Raw genomic sequence first — 21,767 nt, 5'->3', positions numbered from 1 at the left:
GCAAGGTGGGGTGTGCAAAGGCCTGTAGCCAAACTTTTGAACTGGCCAGGGCTGGGCTGGGGAGCTCTGGTGGTGGTGGAGATACCTCCACCAAGCTCTTAGAAGACTGTGTCCTAGGAGCATAGATGCACCCAGGGCCCTCCCCAAGGTGCCTGCGGAGCCCAGAGACAGGCAAGGACCTGGCTGGGATTAGTCTCTGGAGGGCAGGGAAAGGAGGGTCTGTTGCCTTCAGTTGGGGCCCAGGCCCAGTTCACAAGGCTGCAGAGGGATCCTCTGGGATGCGTTTTCCGCTTCTGGCTCCTGCTTTGGCTCCTTTGCCTGCAGGGACCTAGGGAAAGAGAGCTCAGGAAAAGCCCTGGGCTTCCCCAAGGAGGAGGACTGGTGGGGCCAGAAACAAGGGACTGACCAGTTTTCTAAGTCTTCAACAGTCTCTGGCAAGGGCCGATTGAGCGTCTCAGGCAGGAAGAGGGCTGCACTGCCTCCCAGGAGGGCAATGGTCCCAAAGATGACATTGGGGATGAAGGGCTTCAGCTCCCCGGTGATTTTCACCAGTGGGGCCGTCATGCTTCCCACGCGGGTCCACAGGTTATTTATGCCCATACCTGTTTGCCTGGGAGAGTTCAGAGCAGAGATTGGCAGCCTCTGTGTGAGTTCTCAAAGAACAGCTCTGGGACCCCTGGACAGGGGCCACAATCCCACCTGCCCCTGTATCCTTTGGCTAGGCCGCTTCCAGGCCCAGCACCTACCGGATGACTGTGGGGTATAGCTCGCTCGTGTAGAGGAAGAGGCAGCTGAAGGAGCTGGACAAGCATCCCTTCCCAAACACAGCCAGTACTGTCCTCAGGGTCAACAAGTCTGCAGAGGAAAGAAAACGCAGTAGACCTTGGGGCCCAGGAGCCCCTGAGTTTTCTCACTCCTCAGAGACCTTGTCTCCCTTTTTGCTTTGGCTGCCAGACAGCTCAGATCCAAACTTAAAGCTGAGTAATAGCCCCTCTGCTATTCCCAGTGCTTCGCAGGCTTGCGTCCTGCTGCATTTGGGGTTTTCCCTGGCTCTGATTCCCTATTCTCATATTTCGTTGTATCTGTTTTTGTCCTAAAATATCTCCAGTTCCTTTGGAAGGATATAGGTGTATCAACACACCAACATCTATATAAAGTAAAAGTGGCTTTTCCAAGGTCATGGTGGAGTAGGTTGTGGGGTGTTCCTTGAGCACTGGGCTCTGATGTTTCCCCATCCAAGCTTGTCTTCTGCAGCAATGTCACCCAGGCAACACCCAAATCCCGAGCAATTCCTCTCACTGTGTAGACACCACCATACTTTGCCCTGAGTCAGATCTGAAAAGGATCTTTGATATCATCTAGCCCACCTGTGTTATTTTCTAGAAGAGAAACCTGAGCCCCAGAGAGTACAGGGAGCTGCTCAAGGTAACACAGTGAATTAGAGGCAGACTCAGCAGATCTGGAGTCCCTGGAACCCCACTTCCCAGCCTGTGAGGCCCACAGACACATTGGTCTCATGGGTCAGCCTCTTTTGGAGGGTTCTGGGGGTCGACACAGCTTCTCACCCGAAGGCACAAAGATGAGAGACAGGATGCATCCTCCTGCCAGGAGTAGAACAACGGCCTCCGTGGTGTGCCGGCCCAGATAGCTTATGGAGACCATAGTGATGAACTTGGCTGGGACGTCAACCCCACCAAAGATGAGCTGGAGAACATAGAGGTTGACGCCAAATTCCTCCACACCCATAGCCAAACTATAGTAGGCGAAACCGGTGGAAAACCTGAGGGTCAGAGAGTGATTGATTAGGACCCGCAGCCAGGCGGAGGCCTCTCCCCCTACTGCTCATTGGGTCACCAGGATGATGAATAGTTTCATTTCTTGTCCCAACTGCAACAGATTGATAGGGGCTGCTTCAGTGCTCTTTTGAGGCCTCTGAGATTGTGTCTGGGCTCAGTGAGAGAGTGCTGGGATTGATTGGTTATGTCTGACATGGACACGGTCTAGGGTATGGTGACAAAGTGCCATATAATTGACTCCAGAGAATATCGGTCCTGGAGGGACTCTTGGAGACCAAAGGAGGCAGTAAACAATCTCTCTTTGTTGGGTAATGGTTTAACATTCAGTTGTGGGAGGTGAAAGTCCCCAGGGCTGCACACATGGGCCAGATGCCTCCCCTCCCCCTCTCAGAATTGTGGGATCCCTTTTGAAGAGTTCCTGGATATACTGAATCCTTTTCACATGGGGGTGGCCAGGATGAGAAGGGTGTCAGAACCGGGTCACGGAACGGGCTTTGAAGATGTGGGATGTCGGGCAAAAGAGAAGACTTAGAAGAATCACAATTTCTGTCATTAAATCTTGAAGCTCTGAGAGCCAGGCTTGTTCTGTGGGGTCCCAGAGGGCAGAGCGGAACCAGTAGGGGGCAGGGGCAGAGAGGCACAGCTCACATGGTCGGGATGTGAGCTGGTGAAGGTGTTTGGAGCATTTGCCCTGTGGGTGAGGTGGGTGTGACCCCAGAAGGAAGCAGACCCTTATGGCTGGACCTAGGTGTGGGGCAGGGATGCCAGAGATTACTGGGGTTGGGGTTGGACTGGGGCAGCCCTGAGGAGGGGATCCCTTGAATCTTCTTGCAGGTATTTTAGGCCTTGCCCTTAGGTGAGCCTGCCAGAAGCCTTGTTCATGACCCCTGCTTGGCAGGGGTGCTAGGGTGTGGGCAGCGAGGGGTGGTGGGTTACCAGGCCAGGGAAAGACAGAAGGTCACACGGCGCAGGATGGGTGTCCGGAACAGGTCAGCTATGCTGTGCTTGGCCTTGGCCAAGGTGATCTCCTTCTGCAGGTTGAGTTTGATCTCCTTGGGGCAGAGGAAGGGGAGGGGTCCATTAGCGACCAGCTGGTGGGCAGAGGAAGAAGAGAGGGAGGTGCAGGCCTGGTGGCTTTGTAAAAGCTTGCTTAGGGCATCAGATGTAGGCTTGTGATCAGGGGAAGCAGAGGCAAGAGGAGGGGAGAGTCCAAGAGCAGAGCCCGGGTTCGTGCCCCAGACTACAGTCCCTCTGGGTCTCTACCTCCAGGCTGAGTTTTTCTCCTTCCTCCTTCTTGCCATTGAAGGCCGCCACCTGCCGGAATGTCTTCAGGGCCTTGGAGGACCTTCCAGACAGGATCATCCAACGTGTGGACTCTGGCAGCCACCTGGGGGCCAGAATCAAGTCACAGTGTCTCCCAACCCCCCACCTCCCAACACCAGAAGTTCTTCAGAGAGGCTGGAAAAAGATCAAGAGCCAGGGCCAAAGGCTAGGAAGACCAGAAACCCGAGCTGCCTTACTGCAGGTTTCATGGAATTTAAACCTGGTCAAGCTCTGCACCTGGGCTGCCTGCAGGCGGCACAAATTCCAGAGATCTCTTCTTCCCTTTCCAGAAGAGCCTTTCCCCTGCCCCCGACCCCAGGCAGCTTGTTATCCTTGGCTGTTGTTCTTAGCTAGGAGCCTCGGGCCCCAGGCCAAGTCAGGTGGGGCCTGGGGAAGGGTTGGCATGCTCGAGGCTGGACAGCGGGAGGGTCCTGCATGTCCACGTCCCCAGCCGTCCTTGGGCCGAATTCCAGGTCCTGGGTGAAGGGCGGGCAGGGCTGCAGTCCCAGGGCAGCTTAGGAAGGGGGCTAAGCTTAGGGTTGTGGTCTAGGGAATGGGTCCGAGGACCCTTTGATTCTCCCTGCAAAAGGCCAGCTCTGCTGGGTCGGGGGATGGTCTGCAAGCGCAACATGGGGCCTTGGGGTTGGCAAGTGTGTGGCCAACCTCACTCTCCCCAACCCTTGGGCTGTGCTTTTGGGGTTGGTTCACCCCTGAGCAAACCCTGAGGGTCACAAAGTGAAGGGAAATGGGGGAGGCAGAGGCGTGGGGAAAAAGGAGGGATGCTTGGAAAAGTCTGGTCCCAGGTGGGGTCCGTTCCGGCTGTGGACCCCACAGGCACCCAGGACCTGGCTCCAGTGAGACCCTCAGGGGAGTGGACACGGGTCACCTGGCCTCAGACCTTTGGTCCTGTTGGTAGTGGCAGCTCCCTGGGCCCATTGCTACCTGCCCTTCTGGACTTGTGGTCTTATTTCTGCCCTGACAGTCTTCTCAGCCTGCGCCTACCAAGATGATGGGTGACTTCCTCCCAAATCCCATAGCCAAGGCCTGGATTCCATCCTCCTCTCCCTGAGAATAATGACAACAGTGGCTTCCAATTAGTGAGCCTTCCTGTGGACCAGGCACATGTAACTCTGGGAGACAGGCATCGGTATCTCCATTTTGCCTAGAAAAATCTTGAGGCTCAGAGTGAAGGGACCTGCTGACCATCTGCCCTTATTTTGCCTCCCAATTCTCGGCTCCCATCCTAGGCTGTGGACATGCCAAACTCCACTCTGGACTCTCTGACCATCTCTCTCACTGCAAGATTGCCCGTCCCCTTGGGAGCTTATTCTCATTTTCAAATGGAGGCCCCATTCCAGTCCTGCGACTTTTTGTGTAACCTTGGAGGATTGTTTCACCTCTCTCATCCTCGGTTTCCTCATCTGTAAAATGGGAATACTAATGTCCCCTTCACACAGAGATGCCGTAAGCGTTGGTATGATGTGGGTTGATGCCCAGAGCAGGGCCTTGCACATAGTAAGTGCTGGATAAAGGATCCTCCAGGACTTCATTTCTGCTCCTGAGTTTGTTCATTATTTCCTGTTCTTTGGGCCCAGCTATCAACTCCCACCTACAGATTGGTTTCCTGTCTTCCACATGTCCTCACTCGGGGTCTCTGCCCCAGACCCCTTGATTCTCCCAGGTTCTCAGGTTGGAGCTTTCCTTTCCTTTATACCTCAAATCCAGAAGTCCCCACACTCTGAGGATTTCTCCTTCAAAATGCCCCTCAGACTCATCCCCCAGGCTCCTCCTGCCCACGTGGTCACTTCCCTTTGTCTCTCGTCCCCACCCACTTGGGTTTGTCCTTCTGTGTGATTATGTCATGAACAGAGGTTTGGTCAGGCCTCTCAGCACCCCGAGCACCTTCAGAGGAGTTCTCTGTCCCTCCACGTGAAACCGAGGCCTCTCTGGCTTTCTGTGCTCTTCACAGCCTGACTCTAACCCCCTTACCGCCACCCCCCCCCCCCCCCCCCCCGCCAACAGCTGAGCGCTCCCTCCCGTGGCATGCCTCGGTGTGTGGTTCCTCCTCCCTGGAATGCCCTTCCTGACTCTGGGATGGGGTGTCTCGGGACAGACAGAGTCAGCCAGCCTGGTCAGGCCTGGGCTCCTCCTGTTTGATCCCGGTGGCTCTAAGGAGGGGGCTGAAGAAACGAGGGTCACATACCAGGACAACAGGAAGAAGGCGAAGAAGGGAATGGACACGGTTAACTGGAGCCAGCGCCACTGGGGGATGGCGTAGGCCAGGCCAGGCAGAATGAACTGGCCACTGGTGTAGAAGTAACCGAGTGAAATCGACTTGATGGCCCGCATCCGGGTGGACACCCACTCGACACCTGCAGGAGGAACCCAAGGACCAGATTAAGACCCTACTGGGCGGTGGGCACCTCCTGAGAAGAGGCACCAGCCCCTGCCCCTCCGTTGGCTGCTTGATCTGGCCCTGATCCTAAGGTTTCATTGCCCCCATTTTAGAGATGCGGTGACTGAGGCTCAAGAAGGTAGGACTCAAACGTAGGTTTGATTGACTCCCAAGCCTGCAGTCTTGACTGTCTCTCCAGTGGCAGGTGACTTCCCTTGTTTTACCTACTTGTGTGTATGGGCTGAACGAGATCATGTACCTGGCAGATGCCAGGCCTGCGGTAGGTCCTTAGTACTGAAGCTGCTGCTATTATGCTTGTTGTTATATGTTCAGAGGGGGCCTCTGGGGTCCTGAGAGGGGCAGCGCCTTGCCTGACCAAGGTCGCCCGGTGCCTGTGGCTGAGCCACACTCTTGGCTTCAGGCTGGTGCTCCCCAAACTCCTGGTCCCTGTCCCCTCCCCCTGTGGCTCACTCAAGATCGTGGTGCTCAGGGTGATGCCTGAGATGCCGCAGCCACACAGGAAGCGGAAGACTGTGTAGACGGGGAGCGTGGGGCTGAAGGCTGCGCCTGAGCCGCTGGCTGCCAGCAGCAGGTAGCTGCAGGTCAGGATGGGCTTGCGGCCAAACCTGTAGCTCGAAGAAGAAGAGGGTCGTTAGCTGCTGTGAGCCACCCAAGGACAGTGACTCTGCAGGCCTCCGGGAAAATGGCTGGACCCTCCACCTCCCAAAGGGCCAGGCAGGGCATGTAACTCCCTCCCCAGACAGAGCCTTGCTGGTAATTGCTTTTTTTTGTTGACAAGTTTGCAGTTAGATGTTTGAGTTAATGAGTGATCTCCTCCACCGCCAGCTTAGCTACCCGAGCAGGGGTCAAAGGACCTCTCCTCTCCAAGCCGTTCATCCACCCACCTCCACGGCCATGCGGCCACTACTGTGTCTGAAAACACTGAGGCCGTTTCCCCAGGTCTGGGGAGGCTGGAAGACTCAAGCTGTAGGGGTTTTGGGGCAGGGAGAAGGCTGTGGCCCCGAAAGGGGCTGGCCACACAGCAAGGACCATCTCTCCCCCCTACCCCAGCTCTTTGCCCCTTTGGGGGTGCATGGGTGGAATGGAGAGGGGCGGGGAGTCTCCATGGGTTGTGCCTCCCCTGGCGAGGCCCCCACGTCTCACCTGTCAGACAGGTCTCCCAGCACGAGACCCCCAATCAGTATGCCCGCCATGAAGATAGACTGGGCCATCTCCTTCAGTTTGTTGGAGTTGCACACCAGGTCCCACTGCGCAGGAGAGAGGGAGAGCCAGCTGGCCAGCCGGCCACCCGGCTCAGTCCAGCCCAGCCTCTCAGCCGCGCTCAGCCTGCGCCCCCATGTGTGTGCTCCCTCCTCCAGCGCCCACGCTTGGCTTCCCTGAGGCTGGCCCCTGCTCCCCGTGCCGCTTCCCCCTTCAGGCTGGCTTGGGGCTCCTTGGGTCCCTGCCTTGTGGTTCTGTAATGACGACATCCCTTCGGCACATGTGGCCTGCCATATGGCTTGCGAAGTCTGCTCAGCTGTCACAACCAGGTCTGTCTTCAAGCTCCTCCGGGCTCACCTGCATCCTGTGGTTACCTGTGTGTCTGCTCCCCAACTTCGCTTGTGCAAGGCTGGTCCCTCTGCTTGCCCCCCCCTCCTCCAGGGGCCATTCCCGCTGCCACCTCCCTCCATCCCACACCTTCAGTCTCTCTCCTGACTGCTCCGCATCATCATTAGCTTGTGTTCCAGTCTCTCCACTTAAAGCCTCTTTCCCTTCCACATTTGCTTCATTTCTCTCTTCCCTTCAAAGCCAGATCTCTTGAACAAGGAACCATCCTGGCTGTCACCCTGTCCTCGTGTCCCACTCATTTCCCGAGTCTGCCCCCACTCCACTGAAACTCTGCTCCCTAAACCCAATGGAACCTTCTGTTTCCTGACCTGACTTCCCTTCAGCAGCCCATGACCCCGCTGACCTCTCCCTCCTCCGGTCTTCCTCCTTTCCCTCCCTCTGTGGTCTTCTTTCTCTCTATCCCTTAAAAGTTGCCCAGGCCTCTTCTTGGATCTTTCTCTTTTTATTCACTTTCCCCAGGAAATGCCACCTGCTCCTATGGCTTCAATGACTATTTTATGGTGAAGACTCCAAATCCCTCTCTTTAGCCCAACCTTTCTTCTGGCCTTGAGACCCATCGATTCAGCAGCCTACTTGAAATCTCCACCTGGAGGGTGTCTTTTGGGCATCTCAGAGTCAGCGAGACTTGCCACCCCCTCCCTGTAAGGTCTGAATCACAGTGACTGGCAGCCCTTTTTGGACTCCTTCCTCTCCCATGTTACAATCACTTCATCCTCCAGTTTCTAACTTTTTAAATACTTCTTTCTTTCTTTTTTCTCTGGCCACTGCTAGCGGCATGTGGGATCTTACTTCCCCAACCAGGGATCGAACCCATGCCCCTGCAGTGGAAGCATGGAGTCTTAACCACTGGACCACTAGGGAAGTCCTTTAATATTTCTTGAATCTGGATTCTTCTATTTCCACTACTGCTATCTTAGTGCAGGTCTCATCCTCTTATGCTTGGATTAAGAATAACAGCCAATATTCAGTAGAAATAAAAGCAATGGGACCTAATGAAAACCACAAACAAAATGAAAAGACGACCTATGGACTGGGAGAAAATATTCGCAAATGATGAGACCGATGAGGGCTTAATTTCCAAAATTTACAAACAGCTCATGCAACTCAAAAACAAAAAACAAACAACCCAATCGAAAAATGGGGAGAGACCTAAAGAGACATTTCTCCAAAGAAGAAATACAGATGGCCAACAGGCATATGAAAAGATGCTCAATGTTGCAAATTATTAGAGAAATGCAAACCAAAACTATGAGGTATCACCCCACATCGGTCAGAATGGCCATCATTAAAAAGTCCACAAATAACAAATGCTGGAAAGGGTGTGGAGAAATGGGAACCCTCCTACACTGTTGGTGGGAATGTGAATTCGTGCAGTCACTATGGAAAACAGTATGAAGGGTCCTCAAAAAACTAAAAATAGCGTTGCCATATGATCCAATAATCCCATTCCTGGGCATATATCTGGACAAAACTATAATTAAAAAAGATACATGCAGCCCTATGTTTATAGCAGCATGGTTCACAATAGCCAAGACATGGAAACAACCTAAATGTCCATTGACAGATGAATGGATAAAGAAGATGTGGTATATATATACAGTGGAATACTATTCAGCCATAAAAAAGAATGAAATAATGCCATTTGCAGCAACATGGATGGACCTAGAGATTATCATACTAAGTGAAGTAAGTCAGAAAGAGAAAGACAAAATATCATATGATATCACTTACATGTGATGACACAAATGAACTTATCTACGAAACAGAAACAGACTCACAGACATAGAGAACAGACTTGTGGTTGCCAAGCGGGAGGGGAGCAGGGAAGGGATGGATTGAGAGTTTGGGATTAGCAGATGCAAGCTAGTGTATATAGCATGGATAAACAAACAAGGTCCTACTGTAGAGCACAGGGAACTATATTCAATATCCTGTGAGAAACCATAATGGAAAAGAATATGAAAAGAGTGTATATATGGGTAACTGAGTCACTTTGCTGTATAGCAGAAATTAACACAACATTGTAAATCTGCTATACTTCAATAAACTAAATTTAAAAAAAAGAATAACAGCCAATATATATTGAGGGCTTACTCTGCACCAGACACTGTTCTAAGTAAGCACTTTCCATGCCTTAATTTTTTCAGTCATCATAGCAACCTATGATGTAGAGCTGCTGTCATCCTCATTTTACAGTTGAGGAAATTGAGCCCAGAGAGGATTATCGCAACAATCTTCTGACAGGTCTCCCAACCTTCGACCTCCGTCCTTCCTATCCAACCTTTCCCTGATAACCTGAGTGGCTTTTCTGAAGCACCTCTCACATCAGCTTGCTGCCTTGCCTAAGGCACCCCCTGACTTCCTCTTGCCCTCTGGGTAAAGAGAAAGCTCTGTTAACACAGATTTATAAAGCCCTCAGGCTCTGGCCCCTGCCCACCTGTCTGGCCTAATCTCCTGCTAATCCCCAGCACGCACCCTTTGTCCAGTTGTCCTGAATTACTTGTGTAATGAAGTGAAGAATCTCATTCACTGGAAATGCCTTATGAGAATGTTTTGGAAGGAAAACAGTGCGGGGAAAGAACCACACGTCCCAGGGAGCTCTTTCTGCTTTCCCCCCCGGGAAGCAAGGGGGATTGGGCACGGGGGAAGCCTCCAGGTCCTCCAGCTTGCTCACAGTGGCCCAGAGTGGCCAGCAAAGCCAGGGCTCTTCTGGCTGGAAAGGGAGCCTGCATGGTACATGTGTGGGGATGGGGAGGGAAAAGAGTAAAGGAGGAAGTGAGGTGGTGTGAAAGGAGTGGGCCAGTGGGTGTCTAGAGAGACTTCCTGTACTTTGTAGCATGCGGTGTAAAGGGACAGGCCATCCAGGAGGGAGATGGGGCCATGTAATTCTTGACAATGATGTGTGAGTGGAAGAAATGGATGCTGCTTCCACTTCATTTGAGTAAGAGGGAATCCCTGGCTTGGACTTGCGTGCTTTCTCCCTTCCTGTTGGATAGGAATGGTGATAACTAGAGCAACTCTGGAAGGCACGTGTTGAAGATGGCGGAGCTGCTGTGTGTCTCGGTCCCCGAATGACCTAGGAAGGGGACTGGGAACACAAGAGCGTGGCAAAGAGCATGGGACCAGATATAGAGAGAACTGGAGAGATTTTTAAAGGCATCCTGGAATTTTGCGGGGGAAGGGAAGATATTTTGAGGCATTTTTGGCATGCTTTCTGTGTTAAGAAAACCTGTAGCTGAAGTCTCCGTTCTTCAAGGTGTTGAGAGAGTGATTTATGTTTCCTTTGACTCTGACTCCATGCATAGGCCTGGCCACGTGGGGTCCATGGTTGTAACCAGTTACACTAGTGATCCTACAAAAGCTTCAGGCTATTGTGTTCCTCTTTGCTTTTGTACTTGATATCTTTCCCTACGCTAGCAAGGTTGTCAGTCCTTCAAAAGACATGTCAAGATCACTTACGCTGAGTGCCAGAAGCATCTTTTCTGGCTGCCTGGCACAAGCAGGTAGTCAGTAAATATTCGTGAAATGGATAAATGGCTGAGAAGCACATCCAGACTCCCAGTGTCATTCCTCATTTCTCCTTCCACACTCGGCATCCTGTTCTTACCTCTAAGAGGACACAGATTACATAGCATGCTACCTGCCTATTTGCTTGTCTATCTCTCCTGTATAACCGCACCGAGGGCGGAGACATCTCATTTGATTCTTTATCGCTAGCAGCTAGCAGAGTAGTTGGTGCACAGTAAATGTTAAATGTTTGTCCAATGAATCATTAATGGCGTTACCATACATATTTTACTGATGAGGCCCAGAGAGGAAGAGGTAACCAGCTGACTGGAGGGAACAGGTCAGTCAACTTCTATTTAGCCCATGGCATGGTCTGGGCTGACCTCTTGTCTACCAGCTTTTGGCAGCTCCACATAGAGTTCTTGCTCCCAATAGCCTATCCAACGTTCTTGGCCTTCTTTTTTTTTTTTTTTTTTTTTTGCGGTATGCTGGCCTCTCACTGTTGTGGCTTCTCCCGTTGCGGAGCATAGGCTCCGGACACGCAGGCTCAGCAGCCATGGCTCACGGGCCCAGCCGCTCCGCGGCATGTGGGATCTTCCCGGACCAGGGCACGAACCCGTGTCCCCTGCATCGGCAGGCGGACTCTCAACCACTGCGCCACCAGGGAAGCCCTCTTGGGCTTCTTTTTCCTTTCTTGGAATGTTTACTCCTTAGGGAGCTGGATTCAGGAAGGGAAGAACAGGAAGCCCACTGCCATGTCTTCCTGAGTGATGATATACCAGGAAGATGGTGGGGGAGAAAGAGAGGGCTTACTCTGCTCCGGAGCAAGCTTTGCAAATGATGCCATAATAATCCTATGAAGTGGGTACTATTATTATCTCCATTTTACAGACCAAGAACCTGAGGCTCAGAGGGTAAATAATTTGCCCAAGCACAGCTTGGTTCATTTCAAGGCAGAGACTCAAACTCAGGTCTTCTGGAACCCCAACTAGTGCTCTTGACCATGGCTCCCTGATGTGTGCTTTGCTCTGAGTCCTGAGCTGCCGGAGGGAAGGCTCAGTCCATGGGAGCTGTAGCCATGTGCCACTATAAGACACAAGCACAGGATGGGCTGGAGTCATGGTCAAGGAGGCAGCCAAGGCCAGAGCCAACTGGGCTGATCTGATGTCGGGCCCAAAGGGTGAGGGACAGGCTCAGGAGCTGGAGCAGCAGCAAAATCATAGGCCAGGAGGCCCCTCAGAGGGCAAATAAGAAGGCCTGACGTAAACGGTCAGGGCGAGCCATGTGTGATCAAGGATGGGGACCCTGCTCTGTGTGTGTGTGTGTGTGTGTGTGTGTGTATAGGTTAACTCTGCCAGGGGACCCCACACATGGTCCATACTCCCTCCAGAGCAAGGACAAGGGAAACAAACTTCCCTAGATTTGGGGCCTTTTATTTTATATTTTAAATTATTTATTTATTTATTTTTGGCTGTGTTGGGTCTTCGTTTCTGTGCGAGGGCTTTCTCTAGTTGCGGCAATTAGGGGCCACTCTTCATCGCGGTGCGTGGACCTCTCATTGTCGCGGCCCCTCTTGTTGCGGAGCACAGGCTCCAGACGCGCAGGCTCAGTAATTGTGGCTCACGGGCCCAGTTGCTCCGCGGCATGTGGGATCCTCCCAGACCAGGGCTCGAACCTGTGTCCCCCTCATCGGCAGGCAGACTCTCAAGCACTGCGTCACCAGGGAAGCCCTTGGGGCCTTTCAGATCCAGTTTAGAACTTGGGGACAATTGCTATGCCTCTGTCTACTCTTGGACCTCTGATGGAACCAAGGCTGGGGCACAACGGCCAGAGAGCCAGGTACCTGGGAAGACTCAAAAGGTCATGAATCTCTAGCTCTGCCACTTAGTAGCTGTGAGTTCCTGGGCCAGTTACTTAACCTCTCTGTGGCTCAGTCTCTTTATCTGTAGAATGGGGGTAATACTAATACCTGCTTCTCAGGATTGTAAATAAAATAAGGAATGAAGAGCACCCAGCATTATACCTGGCAGACAGTCGGCACTCTATGTGATAGCTGTTTTATTATTATCGTCACATGTCATTGTAAGGCCTGTGCTCACAGGGACATGTGATACAGTAGAAGGGGATGGATTCTGGAGTCAGGACCCCCATCCTTCTTCCTACAAAAACTTGATTTCACCATCATGGCTGAGAGAGCCACCTTCTGGATCTGAACCCAGTGTATTCCTCTGTAAAAAGGGGCAACATTCACAGTGGCTATAAAAGAAGATTCGCAGGGTCGTGAAAGAAGGACTGCAAAGCACCAGCCCAGGGCCTTGCACACGGTAGATGTTCACCCTGACCCTAGAGAACCCAGGGGATGGCCCCGGGCTCCTCCTGCCTGGGATTACAGCTTCCTAGGTGAGGGCTGCCACGGTGGGGGTCAGGCTGGCCCAGACACGTGGCTGAGCTGGGGCCCCCTGGTCATTACACAGGAGTCAGATTGGAGGCTAGGAAAGGGGAGATGATAGGAGGGGCGCCCAGGGCAGGGGCCAGGGTGAGCAAGTAGGGGTGATGCAAGAGCTCAGCTGGAGACAAGAGGTGGACAGATGGTCTGGGAGGTGGGCAGCCTGGGGATTTGGGGGTGAGCGTGGAGGAAGACCAGACACTCGGCAGGGGAAGCTTCCAGGGTGGAGACCCACTTCTGGGAGGACCACTGAGTGGGATCTCTGCTTCTCCAGCGGCTGACTTGGGGCCTCCAGGGACCTGTGTGGGGAGACAGGATTTCTGTGGCCCTGGAGACAGAACGGGAAGGCTCAAGGTCCAGAGAGGACTCACAGGGGCCTCAGAGGGGAGGGCCTGCTCATCCAAGGCCAGGCCCGGGCCTTCGAGGGCTGCAGGGTTGGGTTTCCGGAGCCCCAGACTGAGCTGGGCACCCACAGGGCTGTGTTCTGTGGTGTGGAAGCTGTGGGCTCCTCTCCAGGGAATCCAGAGTCCACAGTCCTCACTCCTCACACTTTCCAGACTTAAAAGAAAGGCCTTTGTTTCCTCTTAACGTCCTGGTAAAGCTCCTTCTGAAAAATTCCTACCTTGTCTCTGCTGAACCCAGAGAAAGGAATGTGTGGTCACCTCTGCCAGCAAAGCTTATGGGATCAGAAGGGGGAGGGAAACTCCCTGCGCTCCTGGCTGGACCCAGCGCAGTCCTCCCACCCTCGCTTCCTCTGCGGGGAAGGTCCTTATTATCCCATTCTACAGATGAGGGGACTGAGGTGGGGAGGGAGATGACTCACCTGGTCCCCGGCTGTGGGGGGGTGGAGCTGGGCCCTGTGTGCTGGCCTGTGCTGGGTTGGGGAGTGGAGTGAGAAATAGCCCTGCAGCCTGGGTGAGCTGGGAAGAGCTGGGACAGCTGATTCTCCTTTTACCAGGAGTCCCCCTACTCTTCTGGGGGGACTAACCCCCTACTCCTCAGGACATCTCCATTAGTCATGACCACCACAACAGCAACAGTGGCAGCAAACATTAGCTGAACACCTTGTAGGTGCCAGGCCCTGTGCTAATGCTGGCCTTGCATTATCTCTTTTAGTGGTCACACTTGTTCTCTTACCCCATTTTACAGATGAGGAAACTGAGACTTCTGGAGTTGTAACATCCCCAGTAAACGGCAGAGTCAGAGTGTGAACTCTGCTGCTTGGCCCTGGCTCATGGCGCCACACTGTCCACCTGGGAGACGGCTCCCTGCCTACTAACCAGGGTCACCTGGGCTGAGTTGGTTGCCAGGTGCTGTCTTCCTGATTACCACCCTTCCCCCAAGGGCTGGCACACCCAGGTCCCTGCCTCCACACCAGAGACACACCCCTAGGTGAGCCAGCCACTGTCTTACCTCCACCCCGTGAGGGACCGGAACCCCACCCCACCCCAAGTGATGGAGCATAGATTTGCCACGGCTTGAACCACAAACAGAAAAGTCAAAGGGGTTTTGACCTTGTTGTGCTGCTAAGAGCACCTGGCTGGGTCTGGCCACTGACATTTCCCTGACTGGGTGAGGACCCTGATCAGGGATTCTCATGGCTGAGAGTCCTCAGGGAGCCTGGGCCTGACCAGGACCCAACCTGGAGAAGGGGGCAGACCCCGAGGCCTGGTGAAACCCTGTGTATTTGGGATGCAGATTCACATGGCCCTAACTGCTGGAATGGTGACTGGGTGCTCAGCTGGCACAGATGTGAGCTGATGCTTGACGGGGTACAAGAACTGCAAGCTGGGCTTCCCTGGTGGTGCAGTGGTTAAGAATCCACCTGCCAATGCAGGGGACACGGGTTCGAGCCTTGGCTCGGGAAGATCCCACATGCCACGGAGCAACTAAGTCCGTGCGCCACAACTACTGAGTCTGCACTCCAGAGCCTGTGAGCCACAACTACTGAGCCCATGTGCCACAAGTACTGAATCCCATGCACCTAGAGCCTGTGCTCCGCAACGAGAGAAGCCACCGCAATGAGAAGTCCGCACACCGCAACGAAGAGTAGCCTCTGCTCACGGCAACTAGAGAAAGCCTACATGCAGCAATAAAGACCCAACGCAGCCAAAAAAAAAAAAAGACTTGCAAGCTCTGCTCTTGGCCAGGCTCCCTGTAGCTCAAGGCGCACCCTGGAGGGGAAGACACTTCCCAGCAGTCAGCACTGTCTGAGTCCCTCTTGCCGGGCTCTGAGGGCATATGGCCTTCATCCAGCATTAACTGAGCGCTTCCTAGAACCTAGCCCAGGGTGCAGTGGTCGAGGGATGCAGTCCCCAGGAGCATGGGGGTGGGGAAGTGGGGGCAGGTGGCTCTGGAGCCCTGCTGCCTGGGTTTGGCTCCCAGCTCCACCATTTATAAGATGTGGTGCCTTGGGCCAGTAACCTGTACCTTGGTTTCCTCATCTGCAAAATTGACATAATATAGGTACTAACCTCAGAGAGTTGTTGTGAGGATTAAATGAGTTCATACGAGCAAACTGATTAGAGCCGCCTGGCAAGGGGTTAGCATGCGGTAAGGGGTAGCGATGGTTGTTATTTCATTGCTCCCTGTAGGATTTTTGTTTCCTCGTCTAGGTTCTGTGTTCTGGAGGACATGGATGGTGGCTTTACCCCTTCTCTCTGTCTTCCAGGGACCAGATGTACAGCAAGTTGCCCACACATCTGGAAACTTATTTACAGATATTGGGGCATTTCTACGCCCCCCACCCTGTTCCTCGCCCCTACATCCATTTGGTTCCTGAGTCCCAGAGATTCTGACTCCCCAACCTCTCTGGTATTTATTCCGACTGCCCCTGCCGTCTGTCATCTTGGTCCTGGGTCCCTGTAGCAACCTGCTAACCGGTCTCCCAGCTGCTGGACCAAAATGCTCCACAAGCTACCCTCCGCCCTGCAGTTGAGGCAGGAGATAGATGGGCCCCAGGCTGAGCAGCCGGAGTTCGTCCCCTGTGGACAGATACTCCAAAGTAGCAGGAGGGAGGAGAGCTGAGCCCTGTCCAGATAAGAGATAAAAGACTGCATATGCCGGGCTTCCCTGGTGGCGCAGTGGTTGAGAGTCCGCCTGCCGATGCAGGGGACAATGGGTTCGTGCCCTGGTCCGGGAAGATCCCACATGCCACGGAGCAGCTGGGCCCATGAGCCATGGCCGCTAAGCCTGCGCGTCCGGAGCCTGTGCTCCGCAACGGGAGAGGCCACAACAGTGAGAGGCCCGCGTACCGCAAAAAAAAAAAAAAAAAATATGCCTCATTCTTGAAGTCAAGGAGACCTTCCCAACTATACGTGCTCAGAAAGGCTCCTTGAAGGTCAACAACGGAGGGGGTGCCACTCCATAGTAAGTGACATCAACCTACCCACAGGCCTCTTGGCTAGAATCCATCTTGGCTAAGAGATGCGCGCGCACACATGGGAGGACTCTGAGATAAACAAAATACGGCCTCAGAACCAGGCAGAGCAAGATGATTGGCCAGAGGAAACCCGGAAGAAATGCCCCATATAAGTGATTCAAACTATCACAGGGTGCAACTCTCTCTCTGAGTCTGCCCGTGTGTCTATCCACATGTACCCTTTTACCTCCTAATAAATATTTTACTTGTTTCACTACTTTCTGTCTTTGTGGGAATTCATTTCTACAAAGCCGAAGGGCCAGGACCTTGTCACTGGCCACTGGTCTAGTGGCCAGGATTCAGCGCTCTCACTGCTGTGGCCTGACTTCAATCTCTGGCTGGGAATTGAAATCCTGCTTCAAGCCGCTGCTGTAGGCTGAGGCTACCCGAGATCACAGTCAGAGTGCAGATCCATAGAAGGTGATCTGAGTACGCCACACTCCTGCATAACACCATACAATGGCTCCCTGTCACCTTCGAGACAGAGGCCAGTCCTTTGCCCCGGCATCCACGCCAGGTCCTCCTGCTCCCTATGCCCCTGGCCTCCGCAGCCCGCTGCCCGCCTCTCCAGCCTTCCTCAGTCTCTTGCAGTCCTTACTGCTTTGCTCTCTTTATGCTCCTGTGACTGCGCATGTGACTCCAGGCACACCGTTCCTTTCGCCTGGGGTGCACTTGCCCGCATCAGCCCCCTCCCTAACCCTGACCCCTCCTTCACACTCAGCTCAGGCTTTGCTGACTCCAGTGAGCCCCCCTGGGTTCCCCCTCCAGGCAGATTCCGTGCCCCTCCTCTGGGCTCCCAGAGCACCCTGAGTTCATAAAGCTCGTATCCATTCATTACACAAATATTTATTTCACAGTGCGCCTCCTCTGTGCCAGGCACTGTTCCAGCTGCTGGGGATATAGCAAAGCAGCTGAAAACCCCTGCCCTGGGAAGCCTGCATACCCCACCACGCTGCTGGTGAGTTTCCTCACTACAGGTGAGCACCTGGAGGACAGGCAGGGCTCATGAGTTCTTTGACTCTGTGTCCTCAGTATTATGAGTGTAGCTGTCAATAAATGTTGGGGTTTCCCTGGTGGCACAGTGGTTGAGAGTCCGCCTGCCGATTCAGGGGACACGGGTTCGTGCCCCGGTCCGGGAGGATCCCACATGCCGTGGAGCGGCTGGGCCTGTGAGCCATGGCCACTGAGCTTGCGCGTCCAGAGCCTGTGCTCCACAATGGGAGAGGCCGTGACAGTGAGAGGCCTGCGTACCTCAAAAAAAAAAAAAAAAATTGTTGGATGCTGGATGTATTTCAGGCCCTGGGCTGGGTGCTGGGGAGAAATAGTGCATAGGACAGGGCTGGAGTATCCAGGACTATGAGAGTCAGCAGATGTGATGGTTAGGAGCGTGGCTCTGGGGCCGGTGCCTGTGTTCAGGTTCTGCATCTGCCTCTTACTAGTGGCGAGACCTTGCACAGACTCCTCATCCTCTCTGTGCTTCAGTTTCCCCATCACAACAATGGGCTTATCATACTACCTTATAATGGTGTCAGGAGGTTAAAAGGGTTAGTTAATATTTATAAAGCACTTAGGACAGTGCCTTGCGCGTGGTCAGAGCTTTATACAGAAATAAATATTCACTAGACAAATGAACAGCAATCATAGATTCTGAACATAGAGAGTCCTGGATTCAAATCATTTCTCTGCCAGGTCCGAATCATATGTAATCCTGAGAAAGTCACTGAACCAGGCTGAGCCTCGGTTTCCTCATCTGAAGGTACTAACAATACTTCCCTCACTGAGATACCATCTCCAGGGATTCCAGGAGCCCACGCTCATAGTGTGCCCAGCATAGGACTGGCACCAGGTAAAGACTTTGAAATGCATCTCTTCTAATGCGGCAAAAGCAAGATCCTGACCTTGAGGGGCTCATGGTCCCCGAAGGGAGAATGAAAACGTTGGCCTCTGCTCACTGCTCAGATGTCACCCCCTCCAGGAAGCCTCCCTAGAATCCTGTGGTCCCCCCACTCTTTTGTACTGCCATGAATGCTTGTCCCCCTGTGCCTAGTATGGACTTTTGCTTTAAATTCCAGCTCCGAAACTGACCAGCTGTGTGGCACTGGACCTTCACTTCCTTCCACTGAGTCTTAGTTTCTTTTTTTTTTTTTTTTTTTGAATGAAAAAGGAGATAAAAATCACCTTCAACAGAATATCATTGTGGGAATCAAAGTATGGGAGACAATGTCTGCCAGACACCAAGATGTGCCTGGCCATTTGTGGATCCTCAATAAATGCCAATTCCCTTTTCGCTCTCTTCATCTGACCATGGTCTCCAGGTCATTCGAGAGCCTGATTTACCTCTGTAACTCCTGGAGATGGTGGGTAAAAGAATCAGTGAATAAATGAGGGTGTGAATGAATGGGAGATGCACACATAAGTGACTGCAGGAGCGGATGGGATGTTTTCTGGGTCTGCTCAGGCATGTCCCAACCCTCACCTCTGTCCACGCCCTCCTCCACACACTGTCCCACCTTGAGACCTTTGCACAAGATGGAATTTTCCTCCTTTTCCCCATTGCCTGGCTAACGCTTGCTGGACTCCCTTATCTCTGCCCAGGGTCACTTTTTAAAGGAAGCTTCTTCCCCTGGCCCCTGCCCGCAGTCCAGGGGTAGGTTGTAGTCTAAGGTCACAACTTTAAGTACTTTGAAGTTGTAATTTGACATTTCTTTGTGTGGTCCTCTCATTAATTTGTGTTACCCCTGCTGGGCGGTGGACCCCGTGGGAACAGGGACAGTGCCTTTTTGTATCCCCAGAGTTTGGCACTGCGCCTGGCATAGAAAGGGCCGTTTGCACTCTGAACGTGAAGAGACGGGACCTTCTGGTTGGTGTGTCTCTGCACCCGGCTCCTTCCTCTCTGCCTGCCCAGTGCCTGTCCCTGGGTCCTTAGGGAGACTGGGCCCCAGCCTGCTCCCCTGTCCATGAGTGTGGGGTTCCTGCTGTAATCGGAGGGAGAGGGCTGGCCTCTGGGCATACCTCAGTCACAATGGAGTCCCTGGTGCTGACGTCGTAGGTCCAGCCATCCAGGCAGGGCTCGGTGGCCCCCTGGGTGTCATTGGGCAGGCTGGCGTTGGGTGGATATACAAAACGGAGGCACCGCTCAGGCTTCTCATCCAGGCCCATGGGGAGCACCCAGGGCCCCGCAGAGGCGTTGGGTGGTGGGCGACAGTGGTGGGCGGGGGTGGCCGCTGTGAAGATCTGCAGCAGGTTGTGGTTGGCCATGCTGAGGATCGGGAGGCCGAGCAGGACTGTGTGCAGGAACTGGAAAGGCCCTTTGCTGGCCACGCGGTCCACGAGCTCGGCGAAGGTCATGGCACCGGACGAGATGAGCCAGAGCTACGGGTGGGTGGGGCACCAGGCCGGGGAGAGGGATGTGTGCATGGGGGTGAGGCGGGGCAAGTGGACGGTTGTGGAAGCACAAGGGGGAGGGTGTGCCCAGGTGTATGTGTAAGTGTGTGAGGATGTGGGGCTCAGCTGTGCGTACCCACAGATTTGCATGTGGATGAGGATGTACCCAACTGTGCGTACAGACGTGGGGTCACAGGTGTGGTGTGTGCTCACAGCAGTGTCTGCTGGGATGTGCACACTTAGGCTGGAGTGTCAGGGCACAGCTGTGAGCGCGGGTGTGTCGCTGTGTGCGTGTGGGGACTTGTGGGTGAGAGTATGTGTTCAGCCTGGCTGGTCACACGCGCTGCAGGCATGGGGCAGTGCAGGCCAGGCCGCTGGGACCGAGGGGCCCCATCTTGGACGTTGTCCCCACAGGATGGATGTCAGGAGTAAGTGGGGGAGGTCCCTGGTTGCCTCGAGCAGACACACGGGACTGGCAGAGCTCAGGTTGCCTGCTGGGAAGGTCTCCCCAAGCCCAGCGCCTCCTGGTTTTGGCTGTCCCCTGGGGCAGGGTGCACCATAGCAGGGCAGCAGAAAGGGGCCAAGCAGATCCCAGAGGCCATAAGGGGCTTGGTCAGTTGCAGTGAGGAAGCAAGGCCCGGCCTTGGGGGCTTCCTAGGGGTCCCTCCTCACCTGGTAGCTGGGCCTGGCTCCTCCTCCAGTGGGGTCGGTGGTCGATACGGCTGAAACCCTTGCTCCGTCCCAGGGTCCGGCAGCTGCTGTAGTTTGGCGGCTCAGCTCCAACAAGCTGTGTTTGTGCCTTCCCCAGGGGAGCTTATATAAGGCAGGCATAAGCTGTTTCCCAGGCTAATGTTTGACTTTCTTTTGGGGATTAATGACACTGGCAGGGCCAGGGCTGTGGACCCACTAAGCCCAGCTTTCCTCAAAGGGCTGCCTCAGCAAAGGCTGGTGTGGTGGCGTGGCTGAGTCTAGCGGGGCTGCTGGGGGGACAGAAGCCTAGGTGGTTTGGGCAGGGGGAGTCTGGGGAGGGGGTGGGGGGCTGGCTTGAGTCCTGAGGGCCCAGGGTCCTCTCTGAGCTGACGGTCTGAAGACTCGGAGCTGAGAAGAGCCAATGAGAGAAGTGCTACTGCCCGTGAGTGGACAATACTCTCCAGGGCAGTGACTTCCCCTGCCTGGTGCCTCTTGGTGGGGCACAGGAAATAGTAGGGCACGTCCAGGCCGAAAATGTCACCTGTGTCTGTCCCTGAGGGCTCCGGGCTGTCACCCCCTGGGCCCCTGGGGCAGCCAGGGCTCCCCTGTCTGAGTCTCAGACCCAGGGGAACACCCACGCCCCCTTCCATCCTCATGCTCAATGGATGGGCTCCTCTTCTGAAAACTGCTTCCCTTTAAAGACAACTTGCAGTCTCTATGGTTCTGTTTTTTCCTCTGAATATTATTTTAATTATATAATCAACTGTTTCTCGCATAAAGTACAGGAAGTACAAACAAGCCAAACAAAACAAAACGCCCAGTCTCACCTGACAGCCAGGCCTGTGAGTGATCTGATGTATGTGCTTCCAGCCCTTTCCTCATGAGACTGCGGTCTAAGCCTCCACTTTCTTTATTTTTTTTTAATAAATTTATTCATTTTATTTATTTATTTTTGGCTGCGTTGGGTCTTTGTTGCTGTGCGCAGGCTTCCTCTAGTTGTGGCAGGCGGAGGCTACTCTTCCTTGCGTGGGCTTCTCATTGCCGTGGCTTCTCTTGTTGTGAGCACGGGCTCTAGGCGTGCAGGCTTCACTAGTTGTGGCTCACGGGCTTAGTTGCTCCGCGGCATGTGGGATCTTCCGGGACCAGGGCTCGAACCCGTGTCTCCTGCATTGGCAG

General features: G+C 53.8%; 1 protein-coding gene across 1 annotated transcript; it reads right to left on the bottom strand.

Annotated features, from left to right (window-relative positions):
• Positions 1 to 228: 228 nt before the first annotated feature.
• Positions 229 to 19,883, bottom strand: SLC22A8 (solute carrier family 22 member 8; the record flags this gene model as incomplete). Its single annotated transcript, XM_079707735.1, has 9 exons — positions 19,530 to 19,883; positions 6,679 to 6,782; positions 5,986 to 6,140; positions 5,323 to 5,491; positions 3,060 to 3,183; positions 2,733 to 2,848; positions 1,566 to 1,780; positions 747 to 855; positions 229 to 610 (listed from the first exon to the last, which is right to left on the bottom strand). The coding sequence occupies exons 1-9, from the start codon at positions 19,863 to 19,865 to the stop codon at positions 229 to 231; spliced, it is 1,710 nt and encodes a 569-aa protein (XP_079563861.1). The 5' UTR covers positions 19,866 to 19,883.
• Between the last annotated feature and the right edge of the window lie 1,884 nt (positions 19,884 to 21,767).

This window comes from Hyperoodon ampullatus (genome assembly GCF_949752795.1).
Source record: "Hyperoodon ampullatus genome assembly, chromosome: 7".
Lineage (NCBI taxonomy): Eukaryota > Metazoa > Chordata > Mammalia > Artiodactyla > Ziphiidae > Hyperoodon > Hyperoodon ampullatus.
This window is presented reverse-complemented; position numbering and strand designations above follow the sequence as displayed.